Source organism: Coregonus lavaretus (genome assembly GCF_964263955.1).
Source record: "Coregonus lavaretus genome assembly, chromosome: 15".
Lineage (NCBI taxonomy): Eukaryota > Metazoa > Chordata > Actinopteri > Salmoniformes > Salmonidae > Coregonus > Coregonus lavaretus.
This window is the reverse complement of record NC_140002.1, coordinates 10,400,379-10,426,303: the sequence shown is the minus strand read 5'-3', so window position 1 is coordinate 10,426,303 and position 25,925 is coordinate 10,400,379. Positions and strand designations below refer to the sequence as shown.

At 42.9% G+C, this 25,925-nt stretch overlaps 2 protein-coding genes across 5 annotated transcripts in view; both read right to left on the bottom strand.

Moving 5' to 3' along the window:
- gtf2ird1 (GTF2I repeat domain containing 1) overlaps positions 1–4,996 on the bottom strand; it is a 39,343-nt gene extending 34,347 nt beyond the window's left edge. For 3 of the 4 annotated variants that reach the window (XM_084178991.1, XM_084178993.1, XM_084178994.1), the window contains exon 1: positions 4,695–4,996. The gene's annotated coding sequence lies outside the window, so the exon portion shown is untranslated. Of the gene's footprint in view, positions 1–4,689 lie in introns of all 4 variants that reach the window. The other variant, XM_084178992.1, reaches the window with a different exon arrangement.
- A 1,128-nt stretch (positions 4,997–6,124) lies between these two features.
- clip2 (CAP-GLY domain containing linker protein 2) overlaps positions 6,125–25,925 on the bottom strand; it is a 57,971-nt gene continuing 38,170 nt past the window's right edge. The window contains exons 8-18 of the mRNA XM_084178766.1: positions 24,468–24,528; positions 21,397–21,447; positions 20,245–20,628; positions 19,492–20,079; positions 19,089–19,146; positions 18,790–18,873; positions 17,936–18,092; positions 10,344–10,503; positions 9,499–9,690; positions 8,630–8,692; positions 6,125–7,779 (exon numbers count right to left, since the gene is read on the bottom strand). Coding sequence (XP_084034892.1) covers positions 7,768–7,779; positions 8,630–8,692; positions 9,499–9,690; positions 10,344–10,503; positions 17,936–18,092; positions 18,790–18,873; positions 19,089–19,146; positions 19,492–20,079; positions 20,245–20,628; positions 21,397–21,447; positions 24,468–24,528 — 1,810 coding nt within the window. The 3' untranslated portion in view covers positions 6,125–7,767. The remainder of the gene's footprint in view (positions 7,780–8,629; positions 8,693–9,498; positions 9,691–10,343; positions 10,504–17,935; positions 18,093–18,789; positions 18,874–19,088; positions 19,147–19,491; positions 20,080–20,244; positions 20,629–21,396; positions 21,448–24,467; positions 24,529–25,925) is intronic.

Here is a 25,925-nt window from a genome sequence, read left to right as displayed (position 1 = left end):
AAAACAATGAAACTGGTTGCAATAGTAGCTTATCTCTACTTACAGCCAGTCATTTCAGACTGTAGGCTAAACATAGGCCCAAAATGCAATGATACCAACAGGCTACAGTACTTAAAATGTGTTGCCTGTGCCTTGATTGTAAGATGAATTAGCCTAGACCTAAGAAACAAAAGGAACCACAACAGTATGGCTACACTTCAGAACACTTCCGTGGTATGTGAGTACACCCTGATCTTAAAATGATACAACTCTGCTCTGGCTGCCATGCTTAAATGCTCCAGCTAATGACATCCTAAGTCCTAACCCATTTGAGTCTCCCCTGAGGAAGCCGGCACTGTTATTTTTTTCATGCCAAGCAAACCTCTCCAGGCTACAGGGGACAGAGCTTATCCTTTAGTTGTTGAATAATTGCCCAAGCGGTATTTAGCTAGAGATATTAGGCTACAATGTTCTCAGAAGAAGGGGTATCGTGGTTTTCTGAGCTGATTTTGCACTAAGAGGCTTGTGGCGCTCACTGCCATTGATACACAATACTTTGCTAATACCCCTTAAAAAGCCATTCTGGTCACAGACCTTTTGAAGACCACAACTGCATCTAAATCGTTGGGCTCAGTGCTGATCATTTACTTTTAATTGCATTGAACTCTGGGCATGCCAGGCATGATCCCAGAGGCTATAGGCCAGGGCTGCCCAACCCTCTTCCTGGAGATCTACTATCCTGTAGGTTTTCAGTCCAACCCTAATTTAGCGTATCTGATTCAGCTAGTTAAGTTCTTGTTGAACAGCTAATAAGTAGAATCAGGTGTGTTAAATTAGGGTTGGACTGAAAACCCACAGGATGGTAGATCTCCAGGAAGAGGGTTGGGCAGCCCTGCTGTATGCCTGCTAAACTGTATACATGCATCAGCTAGGCTATTATGCCTGCGTTGTGGGATAGGCCGAGCCATGAGAACATGTCCTCTGGTTGGGAGATCCAGCTAGTTCTGGAACAGTTCAACTACATGGAACGGCTTCAAACCTCTCCTCGGGGACCCCCAGTTGTTCCATGTAGTTGAACTATTCCAGAACTAGCACACCTGATTCAATTTATTAACTAGCCTAATCATCAAGCCCTTAAATACTTGAGTCTCCCCGAGGAAGCCGGCACTGTTATTTTTTTCATGCCAAGCAAACCTCTCCAGGCTACAGAGCTTATCCTTTAGTTGTTGAATAATTGCCCAAGCGGTATTTAGCTAGAGATATTAGGATACAATGTTCTCAGAAGAAGGGGTATTGTGGTTTTCTGAGCTGATTTTGCACTAAGAGGCTTGTGGCGCTTGCTGCCATTGATACACGATACTTTGCTAATACCTCTTAAAAAGCCATTCCAGTCACAGACCTTTTGACGACTACAACTGCATCTAAATCGTTGGGCTCAGTGCTGATCATTGACTTTTAATTGCATTGAACTCTGGGCATGCCAGGCATGATCCCAGAGGCTGTAGGCCTACTTAGCTGTATACATGCATCAGCTAGGCTATTATGCCGGCGTTGTGGGATAGGCCGAGCCATGAGAACGTCTCCTCTGGTTGGGCAATCCAGCTAGTTCTGGAACAGTACAACTACATGGAACGACTTGGGGTCCCCGTGGAGATGTTTGAAGCCATTCCATGTTGTTGAACTATTCCAGAACTAGCATACCTGACTCAATTCGTCAACTAGCCTAATCATCAAGCCCTTAACTTCAATCAGGTGTGCTAGTTCAGGGCTACAACAAAATTGTGAAACGTCCCGCAGTCCCCGAGGATAGGTTTGAGAAAGTCTGGCCTAGACATAGCCAGGGGTGTCAAACTCATTCCAAGGAGGACTGAATGTCTGCAGGTTTTTGGTTTTTCCTTTCAATTAAGACCTACACAACTAGGTGAGGGGAGTTCCTTCCTAATTAGTGACCTTAATTCATCAATCAAGTACAAGGGTGGAGTGAAAACCTGCAGATACTCGGCCCTCCATGGAATGAGTTAAGCTATGTCACGTGTCAATCTAGATTAATTTTACCCAATAAATTACTGGGAGGTTATACATATGGAGTGTGCGACTCTCTTTGTTTTTATAGCTTACAGTTTATTCACTGTTAGCCAGCACCTCTACTCTAAATAATTTTCTCTGGGTGTGTGCCAGCTCATGCTTTTTATTAGTCAATCTAGATTAATGACAGTAAGTATGCCTGCAATTCAACTAGCTAGGGCTAGGCTACATGAGGTGAAATAAAATATTGGGATCATTCAAAAATAGGAAAAATAATAATCCTAATAATTGAAATGGACCTGTGGCTTTCACAAAATACATTTAAAATCAGTTACTTTGTTGCAGACTTTAGGTTAATTATTTGAAGTGACAACCTGTAGTGGGGTGAAGATCTAGCCAAAACATTTTGTCCAGAAGGTATGCTCTCCTAGTTGAAATGTCCATATATGCAATTGCACCTCAGTGAGCTTCAATTGAAATGGTTTAAAAACGTACCTCAATCCAGGGATAGGAGGTGACGCTGTACTCCTAATAATCCCACAACAATTTATGGCAAATCGAGAAGATTGAAATACTGCTCGTTTTTTATAAACTTGCTTTTCCGTCAGCATGCTAGGCTATAGCTAATTTTAAAGCAGCTCATTTGATTTCATGAAAAATCATGAAAGAAAGCTACCTAGCTAATTAGTGGTGCAGTTACCTCCCAAGTGGCGCAGTGGTCTAAGGCACTGCATCGCTGTGCCACTAGAGATCCTGATTCAAATCCAGGCTCTGTCGTAGCCGGCCGTGACCGGGAGACCCATGGGGCGACGCACAATTGGCCCAGCGTCGTCCAGGGTAGGGGAGGGAATGGCCGGCATGTAGCTCAGTTGGTAGAGCATGGCGTTTGCAACGCCAGGGTTGTGGGTTCAATTCCCACGGGGGGCCAGTATGAAAAAATATAAATAAATAATGTATGCACTCACTAACTGTAAGTCGCTCTGGATAAGAGCGTCTGCTAAATGACGTAAATGTAAAATGTGACACTATAGTTGGGGTGAGTATCTGCCGGAAGTGTTGTGGAATTAAATGGGCTGCATTTGCATTAGCTACCTAGAATGAGGACGACAAAAGCAGTTTAAAAATAAATTGCAGTATTTCAATATTCTCCATTTGCTGTAAATTGTTGTGGCATAATTAAGAGTACAGCAACACCTTCCATCCCTGGATTGAGGTAAATGTTCATACCATTCCACTTCAAGTTCACAGAGGTGCAAATATTGGCATATGGTTATTTTAACTATGGTTATTTTAACTAGGAGAGCATACTTTCTAGTAAATGTTTTGGATAGTGAAAATCATTAGTGCACGTGCATAGGCTAGGTGTGTGATACAAATAAATAAAACAATTACTAAGTGTTACAAATGTTGAAGTTTGTATCTCGTTTTTAAATCAGTGGCAGTGGTCAGCTCCCATGGGGGAAAAACTTGGTGGACAAGATCCACAAAAATGTTTTTATTTTAGCGTGCAATTTAAATTGTATTTGATAAAGCTCCTAGCTAGCTACCTTCCTATCACCTACTGGATAATTAGTAGGCTATATGGAGTTACCCTTGTAACATTTACTGAGACAGCATGGGGATTGGCTACTGTCGCTAGCTGCCTTTCTATACGTCTCAGGTAATGTCAGAAGACCTTGCATGCACTGGGATGTGGCTCTTAGGTTTAGTCATTTAGCAGGTAAACTGCATTTGAAGCTTGGCTCTTGGGTAAACAGCATGTGAAGCTTGTTTCACATGAATTTCAGTGATGTGTTCATGACATGAAAGTTAGCTAGTTAAAGTAGTTCGCTACTAGCTGCACGCCCAACTCCAGATTAGCTAGCTAGCTACATTCATTGGTGAGGTTTGCACCCTGACTGTGTGTAGCTAAAAGTAGAACGCAAAAGAGTTACGTTAGCTAGCTAAATGAGATCGGAAAGACCAAACCACTGATAAAAGCAATATCTTTGGTAAAACGGAGCATGACAGTTGTGAAAGCGTTTTTCAACCAACAATGAATGTGGTCTGGCTAACTGCCGTTAGTTAACTAGATCATTTTGACAAGATTGAACAAAACGCTTGCTGCTGAGTCTAATTTAATTAACTAGTTACTGTAGCTAGCTAAACTAGCAAGCTTCCACCAAAGTAAAATGGTTGGCATCCTCTTGAATAAGGTCTTAATGTATCCTCAACAAACTGTAATATGCCAACTGCAGGCAACAAAAAAAATGACCGGAGGGCTGCTAGCTAAATTAGCTAGGTAGCTTTCTTTCTTGCTAACGTTAGCTATCAAGCTAGCTACGTTTAGCCAAAACAAGACTCCTCGTATCAGTCTGCAGAATTTAGTTGCACAGTTGGCTCGCTGTGAATATAACGCTGTAACGTTACACATATCAAGTGCACATTTTAGCTAACTACATAAATGTAAATGAGCCCATACCATTTGTTTGCATCTAGCTAGATATATAGCTAAAGAAATCGCGAGATGATTCAATCGACGAATTAGCTAGCTAGCCACAATAACGGGTTAGCTAACTGGCCCATCTCCTCCCCCAGAATTATAATCTGTAATTTCACAATTTGTACAGTCATGAAGTCACGTGCTCACAAAAAACACGGTTTTATGTTCGAAGTTCATAAATATTACAAAATCATGAGGCATACCTTACCAAAAACAACGTTTAAATGTCGTTATGATGTCAATCCCGTAATAGGGTTATTCCCCGTTTAATCCAACCGCAACTGTAGAATTCCCATCTAAAATGTAGCATTATCGTGTTTTCGAAACCTTGTGATCTGAAGCATTATTGCACAAAATCGCTTGCAAAACGTTATTGCCGAGATTATTTGTCCATTTTCCCCGTTTCTTTTTCTTTTCTTTAACAGTGGAGTATGTCCCCTTTCCCCTTTCTTTGTTCTGTAATCCAGTAAAATTGAAAGTCATTCGCCTCCGCTAATCCCAGCCCAACTCAACAACAGCATCTATTGGCTGTAATTTACATATAGGATTAAGCAACCTCTGGGAAACCATGGGGGGGAAACTCGTCCGGAGAGGGACGTGATGCGACAAACAGGATATTTCACTTTTCAGATTTAAACCTGTGTGGTAAAAACATACAAACAAATATCCCACTCAGCATTAAACATTTGACTAAATAGCCCTACAAAACATTTAGACTGGACTGCACCAAAATTAGTCTTACAACGAATTTATTAATATAATAATAATAATAATAATAATAATATTTATTATAATGCACAATGTATTAATTGCCAGGTTAATAATGTTGGTGCATTTTTGGAATTGACTCTCTACTATAGTGAAAAAGGGAACACCTAAATAATGCATTATGATAACAATACAATACCTCTGTATGATATCAAGAGTTGAATTGTGAACTATTTTGGTCAGCCACCTGAGCAGTGCCATAACTGTCCCTATGCATGTGATCCTGCTGGCTTTATTGGTTACATTGGCCAAGTGCATAAATCATGAATAGCAGTTTACTTTGCCCCTAGTGTTTGAGAGCAGAATTTTTCTCTATCTGGTCCCACTTGTAGAAATACATTTCTGAAAACCTTCAAACCATTTGTTGCTACACATTTTTACCCCCCTCACTTCACAGCCTCTATTTTGGAAAATGTTCCATGAATGATATACATCACTTCCACAAGTAAGCCAAATTATTTACACATTAGTCAGCAGTGGGAGCTTAGTGTAGCTATCTATAGCCTATTTATTGCCTTACCTCCATAACTTGCTACATTTGCACACACTGTATATATATTTTCTGTTGTATTTCTGACTTTATGTTTTTTACCCCATATGTAACTCTGTGTTGTTTTTATTGCACTACTTTGCTTTATCTTGGCCAGGTCGCAGTTATAAATGAGAACCTGTTCTCAACTGGCTTACCTGGTTAAATAAAGGTGAAATAAAATAAAAATAAAGTGTTCGGTGTGTGTTAATGTGCATGTGCAGCCAGATTTATTTGTGAGTGATTGTCCTTAAAGGTAAATAAGTGTTCAATAAAGGCCTAACAAAACATCAGAAAATACCATAAAATGTCCACTTTAAATAAAACACCACAATCCTTTTCCCACATTGTTAATATTTAATGACTGAATCTCAGAAATCATTACAGCAATCAAGGGTATGAAGTGTTTCCCATCTGAAAAAAGGCAATATACATTATCCAATGACAGTTTGTAGCTTCAGTTTCGCTGAGCGAGGGCCAGCCCAACACTTTGTTCATGCAATGTCAATCCCAAATCTTACATTCCACATTACTCACATCAAGATAATGTTCTCCCAAAAACAGTCTGCATTTCAAATGGCACCATATTCCTTATAGAGTGCACTACTTTTGACCAGAGCCATAGGGCTCTGGTCAAAAGTAGTGCACTCTATAGGGAATAGGGTGCCATTTGAGACGCAACCAGAATATCAACCAATATCCCGTAAATACAGTAATGGACTACACTTAGAATCTCCCTGTTGGCTTGTTAAATGGAGATAATATCATTTGGAAGACCGTAATGTATCAATTCTGTACATTGTGATTAGGATTTGTTTAAACGTCATCCAGATGTGTGTTCTCCAACCAAGGGAGGGAGCAGATACAGTAGGTTTGCGTCATAAATGGCACTATATTCCCTCTTTATTTCACTACTTTTGACCAGGGTCCATAGGGCTCTGGTCAGAGGTTGTGCACTATATTGGGAACAGGGTGCCATTTGGGATACAACCAAGAACATTCCATTGTTTGGCTTGTGCTCCAAACAGCCCTTGAGTGGGCTACTCTAATCAAAGGACAAAGTGATCCCAAGGCATGGTCAAATGTTTTTAGATAAATGATCAACAATAAGAAGTTAATACTGGTATTTTTTAAACCCCTGTTTACGCAAACACTACAAAGTGGTGCGGTTTCCCACTATCTAGTGAAGCCATAGTGGAATTAATGGATAACTCAGTTCAAATTAGTGAACCATTAAACTGATAGCTATTTGGTGCACATACAGTGCAGAGTTGGATTGGTTCAGTTGGCTAAATACACGTTTACAGTATGCACAGGTTCAGATAATGTAGCTATATTCACAACATCAGCCAAAATCCAGCAGCATAACCGTTTCATTCACGTTCGCTACAGAACAAGTGTCCTTGAACATAGAGGAGCTTGAGCAAATTGTTCTGAATGTCACTGGCCAAATCGAATCAGCTACAGTACTCTAAGAAGGATCAAAAGCAGTGTGGCAAATAAATAACAAAAAGTGGTGGATTGTGGCCAAATTCTTCTTCTTTGCTTTCAATCAGACACCAGAGTCATTTCATCCTCTGGAGTCACAATTCATAATTCACGAAAGAGTTTCTCATGATCGTAGGGTCATGAACTCTAATAAACTACCATAAAAGGTTATCCTATGTCCAATACCATCCTTGGAGGTAGTCTGCTGGGTAGGTATCAGTTTTCAAAAGTCGTACCGATAATTATTCACCTTCACGTCCATTTTACAGTATCTTAGATCTGTTTTAAGATTGGCTAATGGGAGATTTTATTTTTTGCAACAGATTAAATGTACATATTGAGATAGTCATTGTTTTGGTAGTAACTGTAAACAGAAAATGGTGTCTGGAGTCCAATGGAGTGCTAGTCCCAAGTCTTAACGTCGTATTTACTTATTTTTCTTTTAAAATGTAGCTCTGCATTTCCCCAATTCAAGATGGGCTCTTCTTCTCCAATATTAGTGTTGTTCCTGGGGAGGAAGCCATGAAATTAAATAAGAAAAAGTTCAAATAATATATCAAATACATATCAGTCAGAATATTAATTTAGGGCACAGACGAAATGGAGATTCTCTATTGAGCATGCTTTTAAGTCTAGAACGGGTAGGCAACCCTGTTCCTGGAGTGCCGCAGGTACTGCAGGATTTTGTTCCAACTAGGCACTACGCCTGACCAACTGAGCTAATTGATCAGTTCAGTGATTGCCTAAATTCAACACAACTGGTCTTCTAGGCCGGTTAAATCAAAAACATGAAGTGCTTGCGGCACTCCAGGACCAGGGTTGCCTACCCCTGGTCTAGAACTAGGCTTTATCTGTGTTCGGTAAACCAGCCATTAATGTTGTATTTATGTAACTCATTGTGGGAATGGCAATAAAGAATTAAAAAGTGCAGCATGCATTCAGTAAACCTCTAGACAGTGAGTCTATATTTAACTGATCTATGGAGTTAAGATAAATGTAATTGATGTGACATATAACATGCGTGATTGATATAGGAGGTGTGGTATATGGCCAATATACCAAGGCTAAGGGCTGTTCTTATGCACAACGCAACACGGAATGCCTGTTGGATACAGCCCTTAGCCGTGGTATATTGGCCATATACCACAAACCCCTGAGGTGCCTTATTGCTATTACAAACTGGTTACCAATGTAATTAGAGCAGTCAAAATAAATGTTTTGTCATACCTGTGGCTGTCAGCCAATCAGCATTCAGGGCTCAAACCACCCAGTTTATAATGTCTGATATACCACGGCTTTCAGCCAATCAGCATCCAGGACCCAACCTACCCAGTTTATAATTATGAATTAATACCTACATCTTGAGTAAAGGAAGAATCCTGTTGATGAATCCCATTGGCTGAATTTGCACCACCATGCACCTGAAAGATAATCATGAAAGAAAACAGCTTGTCAAGCTACCATTTTTATGTCTGTGTACAGTAAGAAGGAAGTTAGTTTCGCGAGCCAATGCTAACTAGCGTTAGCAATTGCGCTAGCGCTAGTTAGCAACTTCCTTGCCAAAGTCCCGGAGTATCCGTTAAAATATCACTAAAACCATGTATTTACGGATTTTACGTTTTAGTTACAAAAGGCAGGTACAGTGTTATTACATTGTTGTTAGTTAGTACTTTGTTACATGGTACATACACTGATACTTGTTTGCTGTAATGTTTTTTTAATTTGCCAATCAAACTCAGTTGCAGGTACTGCACACACATTGCAGCAATTGCCAAAACCAGAATGCGACTGCTGGTAAGATTTCTTGACTTAATTCATTTTTGCCAACACATAGCTAACCTTTGTTTAACCAGCTAAACAGCTGCTATTAGCAAAAATGTGTTTGGAGTTACCATTCTATCTAATAGGCTATGTTATAGTTTACACTTCCTCTTCCAATTATAATGTGGGGAGGTCAAATAATAATAAAAAATTATCTACCAAATCTATTCAATTTAAAATGTTGATTATTTATCCTTGCCATTCAATTGATGATAAGAAAATACATGTATAACATATATTTTTTGCTAACATATGATGGTGCGGTTTGCCTGGGCAGGGGTCCCTAGGCAAGAAAAGGTTGAAGCTGCCTGAAGTCGACTCTTTTTCATAATGGCCACTATCAACAAAATCAGTCCTAGGAAAGGCAAAACAAGTACTAGCTAGAGCTGGTCCTGTGCTTGTTTACCTGGGTCTTGTCTGGGTGCGTGCGCATGGCTTGCACCAGCTGGTCCACTTCCTGGTTGTGCTCCAGGGCTCCCCTCAGGGCCTCCTCGGTGCTCAGGAGCCGCTGGCGCAGACGGGTCACCTCCGAGTCCAGGGCCGACGGGTCCAGCATAGAGTAGCGGCGGTGGTCTGGGGACGAGCCCCTCTCCCTGCCCTGAGAACACACACATAATAATAATAATAATATGCCATTTAGCAGACACTTTTATCCAAAGCGACTTACAGTCATGCGTGCATACATTCATCACATGTAGGAATCAACTGGGTGTTCATTCGGCACCAAAAGAAAGAAAACGGATTGAAACAGGAAGGGGCTATCTTGACTTTTATAATGTGCCCTAATGAACACTGTTTAGTTATTCAAGCCCTTCCTGGAAAAATGTGGAGGGCTACATCTATCATTGCTAGATCTGCCTTTAGTATAAATACAGAGTCAAACATTTAAAAAATCATTTAGGATACAGACAAGAATGAAACAATAGCCATGTACTGTATCCACTTCTATTAAGAAACATGAAACGATTAAAATCTTAATCAAGTAGACTTTTCTACTGCTAGACAAGCTTTCATCTGTGTGTGAACAGAAAACACAACATACTGGGTCATATTTATTAGTGCACACCGTAGCAAAACGTTTTGCAACTGAAAACGTTTTGCAGCGAAAACAAGTGTTCCTCACGGTTTCAGCATGTTTACTTCCATTTGGTTACGAGTGAATAACCCTGGGTTGATGGACACATGATGTGATTCAAGACGGGCGGAACCAGCAATGTGATTGACATCTCCCAGCCCCCCCTCCCCTCTCACCAGCAGGAGCAGTTTGTCTCTCAGGGTCTTGATGTCATCCTGGAGTTTCTGCTCCTTCATCCTCCACTCTGCCTTGTGCACCTCTCGGCTCAGGTCTCGGTCCAGGCCAGGCGAGTGGCGAGGGGAGTCCAGCAGTAACACCCTCAGCTCGTTCAGACTCCTGAAACAAGAGGACGATACAGTAAAGAATACCGTTAAGATTTACCCTTGCCTTTCTGATTCAGGGTAGCTGGTCCCAGACCTGATTGTGCTCTTGCCAACTCCAATGCTGTCATTAGCATGACAATTCCATAAGTAGTTGGGAGGGGGGCAGAAAGAGACTGGCACCCAGGCTAGATTCAGAGTTGTTTCATCATCAATGACCCAAACCTATTGAAGATACATGGAACATGCTTTATTGAGCTGTGCTAATAAAACCTTGTATATACAGTACCACTCAAAAGTTTGGACACACCTACTCATTCCAGGGTTTTTCTTTCTTTTTATAATTTTATACATTGTAGAATAGTGAAGACATCAAAACTATGAAATAACACACATGGAATCATGTAGTAACCAAAAAAGTGTTCAACAAATCAAAATATATTTTACATTTGAGAATCTTCAAAGTATCCACCCTTTGCCTTGATGACAGCTTTGCACACTGTTGGCATTCTCTCAACCAGCTTCATGAGGTAGTCACCTGGAATGCATTTCAATTAACAGATGTGCCTTCTTAAAAGTTAATTTGTGGAATTTCTTAACTTCTTAATGCGTTTGAGCCAATCAGTTGTGTTGTGACAAGGTAGGGGTGGTATACAGAAGATAGACCTATTTGGTAGAAGACCAAGTCCATATCATGGCAAGAACAGCTCAAATAAGCAAAAGAGAAACGACTGTCCATCATTACTTTAAGACATGAAGGTCAGTCAATACGGAACATTTCAAGGACTTTGAAAGCTTCTTCAAGTGCAGTCGCAAAAACCATCAAGCGCCATGATGAAACTGTCTCTCATGAGGACCGCCACAGGAATGGAAGACCCAGAGTTACCTCTGCTGCAGAGGATTAGTTCATTAGAGTTACCAGCCTCAGAAATTGCAGCCCAAATAAATGCTTCACAGAGTTCAAGTAACAGACACATCTCAACATCAAATGTTCAGAGGGGACTGTGTGACTCAGGCCTTCATGGTCAAATTGCTGCAAAGAAACCACTACTAAAGGACACCAATAAGAAGAAGAGACCTGCTTGGGCCAAGAAACACGAGCAATGGATATTAGACCGGTGGAAATGTGTCCAGATTTGAGAATTTTCGTTCCAACCTTAGTGTCTTAGTGAAACGCGGTGTGGGTGAACGGATGATCTCTGCATGTGTAGTTCCCACCGTAAAGCATGGAGGAGGAGGTGTTATGGTGTGGGCGTGCTTTGCTGGTGACACTGTCTGTGATTTATTTAGAATTCAAGGCACACTTAACCAGCATGGCTATCACAGTATTCTTCAACGATACGCCATCCCATCTGGTTTGGGCTTAGTGGCACTATCATTTGTTTTTCCACAGGACAATGACCCAACACACCTCCAGGCTGTGCAAGGGCTATTTTACTAAGAAGGAGAGTGATGGAGTGCTGCATCAGATGACTTGGCCTCCACAATCCCCCGACCTCAACCAAATTGAGATGGTTTGGGATGAGTTGGACTGCAGAGTGAAGGAAAAGCAGCCAACACGTGCTCAGCATATGTGGGAACTCCTTCAAGACTGTTGGAAAAGCATTCCAGGTGAAGCTGGTCCCCAAGAACACAGTGGCCTCCATCATTCTTAAATGGAAGTAGTTTGGACCACCAAGACTTCCTACAGCTGGCCGCCCAGCCAAACTGAGCAATCGGGGAAGAAGGGCCTTGGTCAGGGAGGTGACCAAGAACCCGATTCTCACTCTGACAGAGCTCCAGAGTTCCTCTGTGAAGATGGGAGAACCTTCCAGAAGGACAACCATCTCTGCAGCACTCCACCAATCAGGCCTTTATGGTACAGTGGCCAGACGGAAGCTACTCCTCAGTAAAAGGCACATGAAAGACCACTTGGAGTTTGCCAAAAGACACCTAAAAGCATGAGAAACAAGATTCTCTGGTCGGACAAAACCAAGATTGAACTCTTTGGCCTGAATGCCAAGCGTCACGTCTGGAGGAAACCTGGCACCATCCCTACGGTGAAGCATGGTGATGGCAGCATCATGCTATGGGGATGTTTTTCAGCGGCACGGACTCTGAGACGAAGGTTCACCTTCCAACAGGACAACGACCCTAAGCACACAGCCAAGACATCGCAGGAGTGGCTTCAGGACAAGTCTCTGAAAGTCCTTGAGTGGCCCAGCCAGAGCCCGGACTTGAACCCGATTGAACATCTCTGGAGAGACCTGAAAATAGCTGTGCAGCAACGCTCCCCATCCAACCTGACAGAGCTTGAGAGGATCTGCAGAGAAGAATGGGAGAAACTCCCCAAATACAGGTGTGCCAAGCTTGTAGCGTCATACCCAAGAAGACTCGAGGCTGTAATCGCTGCCAAAGGTGCTTCAACAAATGTATCCTGAGGGGATCCTGAGTGGCGCAGCAGTCTAAGGCACCGCAGTGCTAGAGGCGTCACTACAGACCCGGGTTCGATCCTTGGCTGCATCACAACAGGCCGTGATCGGGAGTCCCATAGGGCGGAGCACAATTGGCCCAGCATCGTCCGGGTTAGGGGAGGGTTTGGCCAGGGTAGGCCGTCATTGTAAATAAGAAATAGTTAAATAAATGAATATTTATTTCAGTTTTTTTTATATACAGTGGGGAAAAAAAGTATTTAGTCAGCCACCAACTGTGCAAGTTCTCCCACTTAAAAAGATGAGAGAGGCCTGTAATTTTCATCATAGGTACACGTCAACAATGACAGACAAATTGAGAAAATAATATCCAGAAAATCACATTGTAGGATATTTTATGAATTTATTTGCAAATTATGGTGGAAAATAAGTATTTGGTCACCTACAAACAAGCAACATTTCTGGCTCTCACAGACCTGTAACTTCTTCTTTAAGAGGCTCCTCTGTCCTCCACTCGTTACCTGTATTAATGGCACCTGTTTGAACTTGTTATCAGTATAAAAGACACCTGTCCACAACCTCAAACAGTCACACTCCAAACTCCACTATGGCCAAGACCAAAGAGCTGTCAAAGGACACCAGAAACTAATTTGTAGACCTGCACCAGGCTGGGAAGACTGAATCTGCAATAGGTAAGCAGCTTGGTTTGAAGAAATCAACTGTGGGAGCAATTATTAGGAAATGGAAGACATACAAGACCACTGATAATCTCCCTCGATCTGGGGCTCCACGCAAGATCTCACCCCGTGGGGTCAAAATGATCACAAGAACGGTGAGCAAAAATCCCAGAACCACACGGGGGGACCTAGTGAATGACCTGCAGAGAGCTGGGACCAAAGTAACAAAGCCTACCATCAGTAACACACTACGCCGCCAGGGACTCAAATCCTGCAGTGCCAGACGTGTCCCCCTGCTTAAGCCAGTACATGTCCAGGCCCGTCTGAAGTTTGCTAGAGTGCATTTGGATGATCCAGAAGAGGATTGGGAGAATGTCATATGGTCAGATGAAACCAAAATATAACTTTTTGGTAAAAACTCAACTCGTCGTGTTTGGAGGACAAAGAATGCTGAGTTGCATCCAAAGAACACCATACCTACTGTGAAGCATGGGGGTGGAAACATCATGCTTTGGGGCTGTTTTTCTGCAAAGGGACCAGGACGACTGATCCGTGTAAAGGAAAGAATGAATGGGGCCATGTATCGTGAGATTTTGAGTGAAAACCTCCTTCCATCAGCAAGGGCATTGAAGATGAAACGTGGCTGGGTCTTTCAGCATGACAATGATCCCAAACACACCGCCCGGGCAACGAAGGAGTGGCTTCGTAAGAAGCATTTCAAGGTCCTGGAGTGGCCTAGCCAGTCTCCAGATCTCAACCCCATAGAAAATCTTTGGAGGGAGTTAAAAGTCTGTGTTGCCCAGCGACAGCCCCAAAACATCACTGCTCTAGAGGAGATCTGCATGGAGGAATGGGCAAAAATACCAGCAACAGTGTGTGAAAACCTTGTGAAGACTTACAGAAAACGTTTGACCTGTGTCATTGCCAACAAAGGGTATATAATAAAGTATTGAGAAACTTTTGTTATTGACCAAATACTTATTTTCCACCATAATTTGCAAATAAATTCATTAAAAATCCTTCAATGTGATTTTCTGGAGAAAAAAAATCTCATTTTGTCTGTCATAGTTGACGTGTACCTATGATGAAAATTACAGGCCTCTCTCATCTTTTTAAGTGGGAGAACTTGCACAATTGGTGGCTGACTAAATACTTTACTTCCTTATACATTTGCAAAATATTCTAAAAACCTGTTTTTGCTTTGTCATTATGGGGTATTGTGTGTAGATTGATAGGGGGGTAAAAACAATTTAATCAATTTTAGAATAAGGCTGTAACGTAACAAAATGTGGAAAAAGTCAAGGGGTCTTAATACTTTCCGAATGCACTTTGTGTGTGTGTATATATATATATATATATATATATATATATATATTATATAAACCACCGGTCAAAAGTTTTAGTACACCTAGTCATTCAAGGGTTTTTCTTTATTTTTTACTATTTTCTACATTGTGGAATAATAGTGAAGACATCGAAACTATGAAATAACACATGGAATCATGTAGTAACCAGAAAAGTGTTAAACAAATCTAAATATATTTCATATTTGAGATTCTTCTAATAGCCACCCTTTGCCTTGATGACAGCTATGCACACTCTTGGCATTCTCTCAACCAGCTTCATGAGGAATGCTTTTCCAACAGTCTTGAAGGAGTTCCCACCTATGCTGAGCACTTGTTGGCTGCTTTTCCTTCACTCTGCGGTCCGACTCATCCCAAACCATCTCAATTTGGTTGAGGTCGGGGGATTGTGGAAGCCAGGTCATCTGATGCAGCACTCCATCACTCTCCTTCTTGGTAAAAAAAGCCCTTACACAGCCTGGGTCATTGTCTTGTTGACAAACAAATGATAGTCCCACTAACCCCAAACCAGATGGGATGGTGTATCGCTGCAGAATGCTATGGTAGCCATGCTGGTTAAGTGTGTCTTGAATTCTAAATAAATCACAGACAGTGTCACCAGCAATGCACCCCCACACCATAACGCCTCCTCCTCCACGCTTTACGGTGGGAAATACACATGCAGAGATCATCCGTTCACCCACACCGCGTCTCACAAAAACACGGCGGTTGGAACCAAAAATCTCAAATTTGGACTCATCAGACCAAAGGATAGATTTCCACCGGTCTAATGTCCATTGCTCGTGTTTCTTGCCCAAGCAGCAAGTCTATTCTTCTTATTGGTGTCCTTTAGTAGTGGTTTCTTTGCAGCAATTCGACCATGAAGGCCTGATTCACACAATCTCTTCTGAACAGTTGATGTTGAGATGTGTCTGTGACTTGAACTCTGTGAAGCATTTATTTGGGCTGCAATTTCTGAGGCTGGTAACTCTAATGAACTTATCCTCTGCAGCAGAGGTAACTCTGGGTCTTCCGTTCCTGTGGCGGTCCTCATAAGAGCCAGTTTCATCATAGCGTTTGATTGTTTTTGTGACTGCACTTGAAGAAACTTTCAAAGTTCTTGAAATGTTCCGTATTGTCTGACCTTCATGTCTTAAAGTAATGATGGACTGTAATTTCTCTTTGCTTATTTAGCTGTTCTTGCCATAGTATGGACTTGGTCTTTTACCAAATAGGGCTATCTTCTGTATACCCCCCCCCCCCCCCCCCCTACCTTGTCACAACACAACTGACTGGCTCAAACGCATTAAGAAGGAAAGAAATTCCACAAATTAACTTTTAAGAAGGCACATCTGTTAATTGAAATGCATTCCAGGTGACTACCTCATGAAGCTGGTTGAGAGAATGCCAAGAGTGTGCAAAGCTGTCATCAAGGCAAAGGGTGGCTGCTTTGAAAAATCTAAAATATATTTTGATTTGTTTAACACCTTTTTGGTTACTACATGATTCCATACGTGTTATTTCATAGTTTTGATGTCTTCACTATTATTCTACCATGTAGAAAATAGTACAAATAAAGAAAACCCCATTAATGAGTAGGTGTTCTAAAACATTTGACCGGTAGTGTATATATTACGCACTATGCCCTTCAGCACTCGGCAGTCCCGTTCTGTGAGCTTGTGTGGCCTACCACTTCGCGGCCGAGCCGTTGTTGCTCACCACTTCGCGGCCGAGCCGTTGTTGCTCCTAGACGTTTCCACTTCACAATAACAGCACTTACAGTTGACCAGGGCAGCTTTAGCAGGGCAGAAACTTGACAAACTGACTTGTTGGAAAGGTGAAATGTTGATAGTCACTGAGCTCTTCAGTAAGGCCATTCTACAATGTTTGTCTATGGTAATTGCATGGCTGTGTGCTCGATTTTATACATCTGTCAGCAACAGGTGTGGCTGAAATAGCCGAATCCACAAATCCTTTGTTTGTATACAAGCTCACAGAAAGGGACTGCCGAGTGCTGAAGTGCGTAGCGTGTAAAAGTCGTCTGTCCTCGGTTGCAACACTCAATACTGAGTTCCAAACTGGCTCTGGAAGCAACGTCAGCACAAAAACTGTTCGTCAGGAGCTTCATGAAATGGGTTTCCATGGCTGAGAAGCCACACACAAGCCATGGCCAAGCTTTGGCTGGAGTGGTGTAAAGCTCGCGCCATTGGACTCTGGAGCAGTGGAAACGCGTTCTCTGAAGTGATGAATCACGCTGCACCATCTGGCAGTCCGACAGATGAATTTGGGTTTGGCGGATGCCAGGAGAACGCTACCTGCCCCAATGCATAGTGCCAACTGCAAAGTTTGGTGGAGGAGGAATAATGGTCTGGGGCTGTTTTTCATGGTTCAGGCTAGGCCCCTTAGTTCCAGTGAAGGGAAATCTTAACGCTACAGATATATATTATTTTTTCTCCATGAAAGTTCAGGTGACACGGTCAAATACTGCAAACTTAGGTGACCGAAGAGTCACTGAGGTACCTCATGTTGTGTTATTGTCCTTTCAATGAATTTTTGCTTATATTTCCAGGCCTAAGTTTCCTAAGCGCTGTGCATAATCTCCCTAAACACCTTAGAGTAATGGAACACTTTACAGTAACATAGCATTCTCAGCCTTGACAGTGCATTGATTTGAAGGGTGAAAAGGCCTTTTGGCCCTACTTTTAATCAGGCTAATTGTCTCCATTACATTAACAGCTTTTAACCTAAGTGGGTTGATCCTCATAAAACAGATGTCTAGTGTACATCTAGTGACTGCATATCAAAATTACGAGTTGCGACTGTTTTGTCAGTCTTTGAAAATGCAAGATTCTCGCATAAAATATTGTATATGTAAAGAGTCGGGGCGGTTTCACATGCTTTATCAAACATCTCATCTCCTTCAGAGGAATGTAAGTTATCTCTTGTAGCAGTGGGTGGGCTGCTGTGAAAAGTCTGCGCTGTGGTGTTTTTTTTTCTCTCTCTCTCTGTCAAATTACCTCTCCTTCTTCAGTAACTCCTGGCTAATGACGACCAGCTGTCCCGATGCATCATGGGACTTCTTGGTCATGGACTCGAGGTCGGCCTCCAGGCGCATCTTCTCCTTGACCAGGGTGTCGGCCTTCTTCTCACCTGAGCGAACTTTGCCCTCCAAGGCTGGTGGACCAAGACAGGTTGGAGAAGGATTTAGTTAAATGTTTAGTTTGGACCAACCAGTGCTGCAGTGTCGGAGCTTTCAAAAAGGGATATATATATATTCAGTCGCCAGTCTGTGACATTTTTTATTTGTTATTATTTTTCAGAGCTTGTTTCATTATTATTTAATTTAAAAAGTTTCATATTTCAGGGCATTAATTTTTTTCCATGCAATATGTTTGAGAGAACATTCAATCTCAGGCAACCAAATACTTACTGTACATGTAGTTGATAGAGAGTGAATGTGTCGTATTTGTCAAGACATTTATAGAGTGCAAAATATCATAAATAGAAAAGAGATTACATACGCACAGAGCAGGTGCTGGATATCAAAGAATGTTAAAGGGATACTTGCGGATTTTGGCAATGAGGCCTTTTATCTACTTCCTCAGAGTCCGATGAACTTGTAGATACCATTTTCATGTCTCTGTGTCCAGTATGAAGGAAGTTGGAGGTAGTTTTGCGAGCCAATGCTAACTAGCGTTAGCACAATGACTGGAAGTCTATGAGTATCTTGCGCATTGCCAAAATCTCGAAATATCCCTTTAAATAAAATGTGAAAATATACTCCAGACACTGCATTCTATGCTCCAATGGGAATTTATTTGACAATGTTTGGACCACTCAGGTCTTCATCAGTCATAGCAGCATAATTTACCAGTTATCTGTGATTTGAGGGCATCAACCTGGGACGTGAGAGTGGAGACCTCTTTTTCTCTTTTGGTCAGATTCTCCATAGTTTCTGAAAGAAATGTGAAACCACCATTGGTCAAAAACCTTGGAATCTAACTATGCAATGTCCTCAAAGTACAATCAAAAGCCTACAGAGGTCTGACATTTGAAATACTTTACTATAACACAGGTTTGACTTAACAGTCTTTAAACCATTCTCATTTACATACAAATATGTGTACAGTAACAACACAACTTAATTAACTAGGTTAACATTTACGATACCTTCAACATTCTGTTTTAGCTTAATCTTCTCCTCCGAAATGTCATTACTTTCTATAACCTGAGAGGGAGGCAGAATGGGGAGTTAAAAGGCAAATCCATTACAACTCAGTGCTTCATTTGTTTATTGAGGGCAAAGATGTGGAAACACACAAGGAACTAGAAAAGCATGGATATCATGTGGAAGTGATATTATTTGCATGTGTAAAGAGTGTTTCTAGAAAGTTCTTTCTAATACTATCTGTGAAAAGTAGCTAGCATTAGATCACATGAATAGGGGCTTTAGTTCCACTCTAAACGCAATCGTAGTTCATTTTATAGTTGGGTCAAAGGACTCTAATCTCATATGGACCACAGCATAGCATCTACAACTAATGCTACCACAGCTATCCCCTGGAGGACTCACGTTGGCGTCCTGTGGCATGTGGTGGTCATCCTGCACCGCCTGCAGTCGGTTCTCAGTCACCCTCAGCTTCTCCTGCAGGCTGTGGAGCTCGGCCCGGCTATGGGCCTCAGCCTTCTGCAGGGCCTCATAGTCCACCATCTTCTTCTCAGCCAGCTCAAGGCGCTCCCGGAGCTCATCCTGGGCCCCGTCCTGCTCTTCCTGCAGCCTCTCCACCTCGCCCACCCTCAGCTGGGCCTTCTGGAGCTCCTCCCGGGCCTCTCTCAACTCCAGGGTCAGCTGGTTGTTCCTGGCCTCCGTCTGGGCCTGGTTCTTCCCGTTCTGGCTGCTCTCGCCCAGCTGGTCCTTGGCGTCTTGCAGGCGGTAGCGCAGATCCTCACGTTCCTTGGCCAGCACAGCCGCCTCGATCTCGTGCCTGGCCTTGAGGTTCTCCAGCTCCAGCTGGTGCTCCATGCGCAGGCTCTCCAGGGTGGTCCTCAGCTCCTGAGGGTCCTGCTCTTGGCCCTCGGCCGAGCCGTTCTGGCTGGACAGCGAGGTCTTCAGGTCCTCCAGAGAGTGCTGGTGGTCATTGACCAGGGTGTCCAGCTTGACCTTGAGGAGTGGAGGGGATAAGTGATTATTAATACTAAAATACAGACCCATGCACGCACAAAGAGTAAAAGAGATGGAGAGCGAGAGAGGACAAATTGTTGGTGTGAGGAAGGTGAAAGATTACATTTTAATATAAAAATTAATTCTGAGAACAGTGCCTCTCACCTTCCAGTTGTCCATCATCTCCATGTTCTCTGTGGTGGCCTGCTGGACTCTCTGCTTCAGCTCGATGATCTCTTGGCTCTGTTTGTCCACCGTGGCTTTCAGTCTGTCTGTCTCCTCCTGGCCCGCCGCCACTGCCGCCTCGTACTTCTCCCTCAGCTGGCTGCTGTCCTTGTGGTGCTCACGACCTGCCGTCAGGAGCTGCTCCCGGAGCAGGAACGTCTCCGACTGGGCCACCGGCCCCTGGGTGGAGTACCCGTCCTCGGCCTTGTTGGGGTGGGAGTCTGGGTCCCGGAGCTGGACCTGGAGCTCCTCGATCTCAGCCCGCCGCAGGGACAGCTCCTCCTCCAGCTGCATTACGCGGCTCTTCTCCTCAACCGTGCTTTGCTGCGGAGGGAGAGGGAGAGAGCCCTTCATTGCCGTAACGTGGTTTGAGTCATCAACAAAACAGGGGTGTCATTCCCGTAAAGTGGTGATGTCATTCCAGGATGACACCATTCAAGCATAAATCGTTCTGATAAAATGCTTGAATAGAGCATGCATGCCAAAGGAAAAGAGGCATATTGAGAATCATATGAGCGTACAAGCTGGGCCAAATTAAATCCCTTGGTTTGAGAAAATCCTCTGCTCACAGACGTAAAAAAACAAGTAGCGCTTTTAAATTAGCAAGTGCAGTGCAACCTATGAGATGAAGTCTGTAAGGAAAATGAAAGGGAAAGCAATCCATTCTCTGCAGGTTTGTCACTCTAGAAGCCAGGCAGAAGCACAAAGCCCATAGCAAACCCCAGACATAACACTACACATAGATAGGCAATCACTAGGAGCACACATAGCAATTAAAGTGTGACATTTACAAACATCCAATTAAAATGACTGAACTCCATGTTTGACCGAGCAGACCTGATGACACGCAGTGCATAGTATGTTAATGCAGAACATTGAGAGAAACGCAACTCTACAGTTGATCGGTTTCTAGGAAAAGGAGTTAACAGAAAGTTCTCTAATAGCATTCAGACAATAATTAAGTCCAAGAAAAAGGCAAGATTGACTGCGCAAGATCGACGTCGTCAACAATAGACAACTGAGAATCAAACAGTTTAGATAGCTTAGCAGAGGAGCAGAGCCGAACGAAATGACGAGTCCATTTTGTTTCACCTTGGTTCTCTTATCCAACCTCAAGGGTGCCGCATCAAGTCTGCGTCTTCCCTGTAGGTAAAAGCAGTATATTTGTAGCTCTATATAACATTCATGACCCAACTGTGCTGTCTAAGTACTTAGCCTTGTGTCTCACCACAAAACGATTGTGTAACTATACACTCAGTGGCCAGTTTATTAGGTACACCCATCTATACTGAACAAAAATATAAACTGTTGGTCCCATGTTTCATGAGCTGAAATAACATATCCCAGAAATGTTCCATAAGCACAAAAAGCTTATTTCTCTCAAATGTTGTGTACTGAGCATTTCTCCTTTGCCAAGATAATCCATCCACCTGCCAGGTGTGGCATATCAAGAAGCTGATTAAACATCATGATCATTACACAGGTGCACCTTGTGCTTGGGACAATAAAAGGCCACTCTAAAATGTGCAGTTTTGTCACACAACACAATGCCACAGATGTCTCAAGTTTTACGGGAGCATGCAATTGGCATGCTGACTGCAGGAATATCCACCAGAGCTGTTGCCAGAGAATGTTATGTTCATTTCTCTACCATAAGCCGCCTCCAACGTCATTTTAGAGAATTTGGCAGTACGTCCAACCGGCCTCACAACCACAGACCATGTGTAACCAGCCACCCGGACAGCTGATGAAACAGAGGACTATTTCTGTCTGTAATAAAGCCCTTTTGGGAAAAACTAATTCTGATTGGCTGGGCCTGGCTCCCCAGTGGGTGGGCCTGTTCCCCAAGTGGGTAGGCCTAAGCCCTCCCAGGTCCACCCATGGCTGCGCCCCTGCCCAGTCATGTGAAATCCATAGATTAGGGCCTAATAAATGTATTTAAATTGACTGATTTCCTTATATAAAATAGTTGAAATTGTTGCATGTTGCGTTTACATTTTTGTTCAGTAGAGTACCGGGTCGGACCCCCCTTTGCCTCCAGAACAGCCTGAATTCTTCGGGGCATGGAAACGTTGGTCTCAAGGGACCTAATGTGTGCCAGGAAAACATTCCCCACACCATTACACCAGTCATCTGCTGCAATAGCCCATCTGTGACAAGGACCGATGAGTTGTGGGTTCCGAGATGCCGCTCTACACACCACTGTTGTACTGTGACGTTATTTGCCCGTTTGTGGCCCGCCTGTTAGCTTACACGATTCTTGCCATTCTCCTTCGACCTCTCATCAACGAGCGGTTTTCATCCACAGGACTGCTGCTGACTGGATGGTTTTTGTTTGTTGCACCATTCTCGGTAAACCCTAGACGGTGTTGTGCGTTTAAAGGCCGGCCGTTTCTGAGATACTGGAACCGGCGTGCCTGGCAACAACAATCATACTATGCTCAAAGTCGCTTAGGTCACTTGTTTTGCTCATTCTAACGTTCAATCGAACAGTAACTGAATGCCTCGATGCCTGTCTGCTTGCTTTATATAGCAAGCCACGGCCATGTGACTCACTTTCTGTAGGAGCGAACCATGAACAGGGTGTACCTAATAAATTGGCCATCAGCAGAACTCAATCGAAGTGTGACATTTGTGCTAATTCTAATATTATGCCACCAATCTAACTTCCTTGTAAACTAACGCAAAATGATGACCTCAACAGTGGAAGCGACGCTGACTACAGCTGACAACCGCTCCAGCAGTGCAACCCGAGAACTCCAACAAGATTTTGCAAGTGAGCAGCAAAAGGAATGAGGAGAAAGTGATCGCTGCAGATGAGTTGAAAACTCGACTCCGGCTGAGACTACAACCAGGGCCGAGTGAGTGGTCTCCAACACTCTACAGCTGATGGGAAACAGAGTGGGAGTGGGGCTGAGAGCCAAGAGAGATTAGATAGAGGCTGTGTCTCAGGCACCCTATTCCCTATAGAGTGCACTGCTTTTGACCAGGGCCCATATGGCTCTGGTCAAAAGTAGTCCACTATAGGGAATAGGGTGCCATTTGAGACACAGCCAGAGAGATAGGGAGTGGTTTTCCCATTACGATGACTCACGCTGCGATAGCAGAAAAATGTTAACATAATTTGAGCAATAGAGACCCAGAGGACAATTCAATTAGGGGGATTTACCAGAGTTGAATAATACAGATCTAGTATTCCACAATTTATATACATCTATCATCATGTCGTTTCTCAATTCTTATACCAGAATGTATGTTCATTCATTCATTAAATAATAGATTCAGTTAACACCTATGTAATTTGTTTCTCTCAACATGAAACCTAATGTCATGTTCTAAGCATCTGTACAGAACATCCTTGGCATCCTTGCTACATAAATCAGGGCAATGGCACCACATTCTGATTGTAGTCTATGCCGTTTGATGACATAACTGACATTGTATTTTCTGTATGAGTGACTGTGAGTTTGGAGACCTTTGGAGACAGGTGCTGGACAGGAATGACAAGGACTTGTGTTCAAGTCCCACTGCAACCAAAACAAAATATGCAATGGAGAAGCGCAAAGTAAAATGGATACAGGCAGGCGCTCTAGGCTGGGCTAGCAATTCCAGTTACCCGCTTCACCTCTAATTCTTTGTGAAGCTTTTCTGCTCTCGACTTTTCGAGGAACAGATTCTGCTCAAGCTGCCGAATACGGGCATGCTCCAATTTCGTCTGAGTCTACAGAGAGGGAGAGAGAAAGGAGAGAGACAGGAGGTGGAAAAAAAGACTCAGAAGGACAGAAACCTGTACAGGTTGAAGAGACGTGTGAAATACACGTCACATGGGATTCTCTGTAACAGCAGTCAACAGATTGAAGGATGAGACATTTTACAGACAGAAACACTGAAAATGTGAAACGTCCCTCTGTCTGTCTTTCTTCACTTACTGTTCGACTCGCTATATGTTTGGCACAGCCATTTGGTCACTCTAACATAACTGAGCATAATAGTGTTGTTACAAGCCTACTACTCTTTAATTAATAGCTTTCACATTACACTATAGGAAAAGTCAAATTGGATCACTTTTGCCAAAGTAATCTTATAAACACACATTCTCATCCCTTCAAAACACATTTATCAAATTGTTTATCTAAGCTTTTTACCAAACCGTAGATAAATACCTCAAGGTCTCCTTTGGTGATGGACTCCTCCTCCACTCTGAACTGAAGGTCTTCCACTTTCCTGTAATAACACGCCGGCCACTAGGTGTCAGGGAAGTCCCACAGAAGAGCATCACAACCAGACAAAGGCTCTCATCCAAAGCAATTTCCAGTACAGTGACTGCATACATTTTTGGCATGCATATTTGAGCCCTGTAGGAATTCAACCCACGACCTTGGCTTTGCTAGTGCCACACTCTTACCAACTGAGCCACAGGAACACACCTGGGTCAAATATACAGTACCAGTCAAAAGTTTCGACACACCTACTCATTCAAGGGTTTTTCTTTATTTTTACTATTTTCTACATTGTGGAATAATAGTGAAGACATCAAAACTATGAAATAACACATATGGAATCAATTTGAGATTATTCTAATAGCCACCCTTTGCCTTGATGACAGCTATGCACACTCTTGGCATTCTCTCAACCAGCTTCATGAGGAATGCTTTTCCAACAGTCTTGAAGGAGTTCCCACATATGCTGAGCACTTGTTGGCTGCTTTTCCTTCACTCTGCGGTCCAACTCATCCCAAACCATCTCAATTGGGTTGAGGTCGGGTGATTGTGGAGGCCAGGTCATCTGATGCAGCACTCCATCACTCTCTTTCTTGGTCACATAGCCCTTACACAGCCTGGAGGTCTGTTGGGTCATTGTCCTGTTAAAAAGCAAATGATAGTCCCACTAAGCGCAAACCAGATGGGATGGCGTATCGCTGCAGAATGCTGTGGTAGCCATGCTGGTTAAGTGTGCCTTGAATTCTAAATAAATCTCTGACAGTGTCACCAGCAAAGCACCCCCACACCATCACACCTCCTCCTCCATTCTTCACGGTGGGAACCACACATGCAGAGAAAATCAGTTCACCAACTCTGCGTCTCACAAAGACACGGCGGTTGTAACCAAAAATCTCAAATTTGGACTCATCAGACCAAAGGATAGATTTCCACAGGTCTAATGTCCATTGCTCGTGTTTCTTGGCCCAAGCAAGTCTCTTCTTATTATTGGTGTCCTTTAGTAGTGGATTCTTTTCAGCAATTCGACCATGAAGGCCTGATTCACGCAGTCTCCTCTGAACAGTTGATGTTGAGATGTGTCTTTTACTTGAACTCTGTGAGGCATTTATTTGGGCTACATTTTCTGAGGCTGGTAACTCTAATGAACTAATCCTCTTTTCCTGTGGCGGTCCTCATGAGAGCCAGTTTCATCATAGCGCTTGATGGTTTTTGCGACTGCACTTTCAAAGTCCTTGAAATTTTCCGGATTGACTGACCTTCATGTCTTAAAGTAATGATGGACTGTCATTTCTCTTTGCTTATTTGAGCTGTTCTTGCCATAATATGGACTTGGTATTTTACCAAATAGGGCTATCTTCTGTATACCACCCCTACCTTGTCACAACACAACTGATTGGCTCA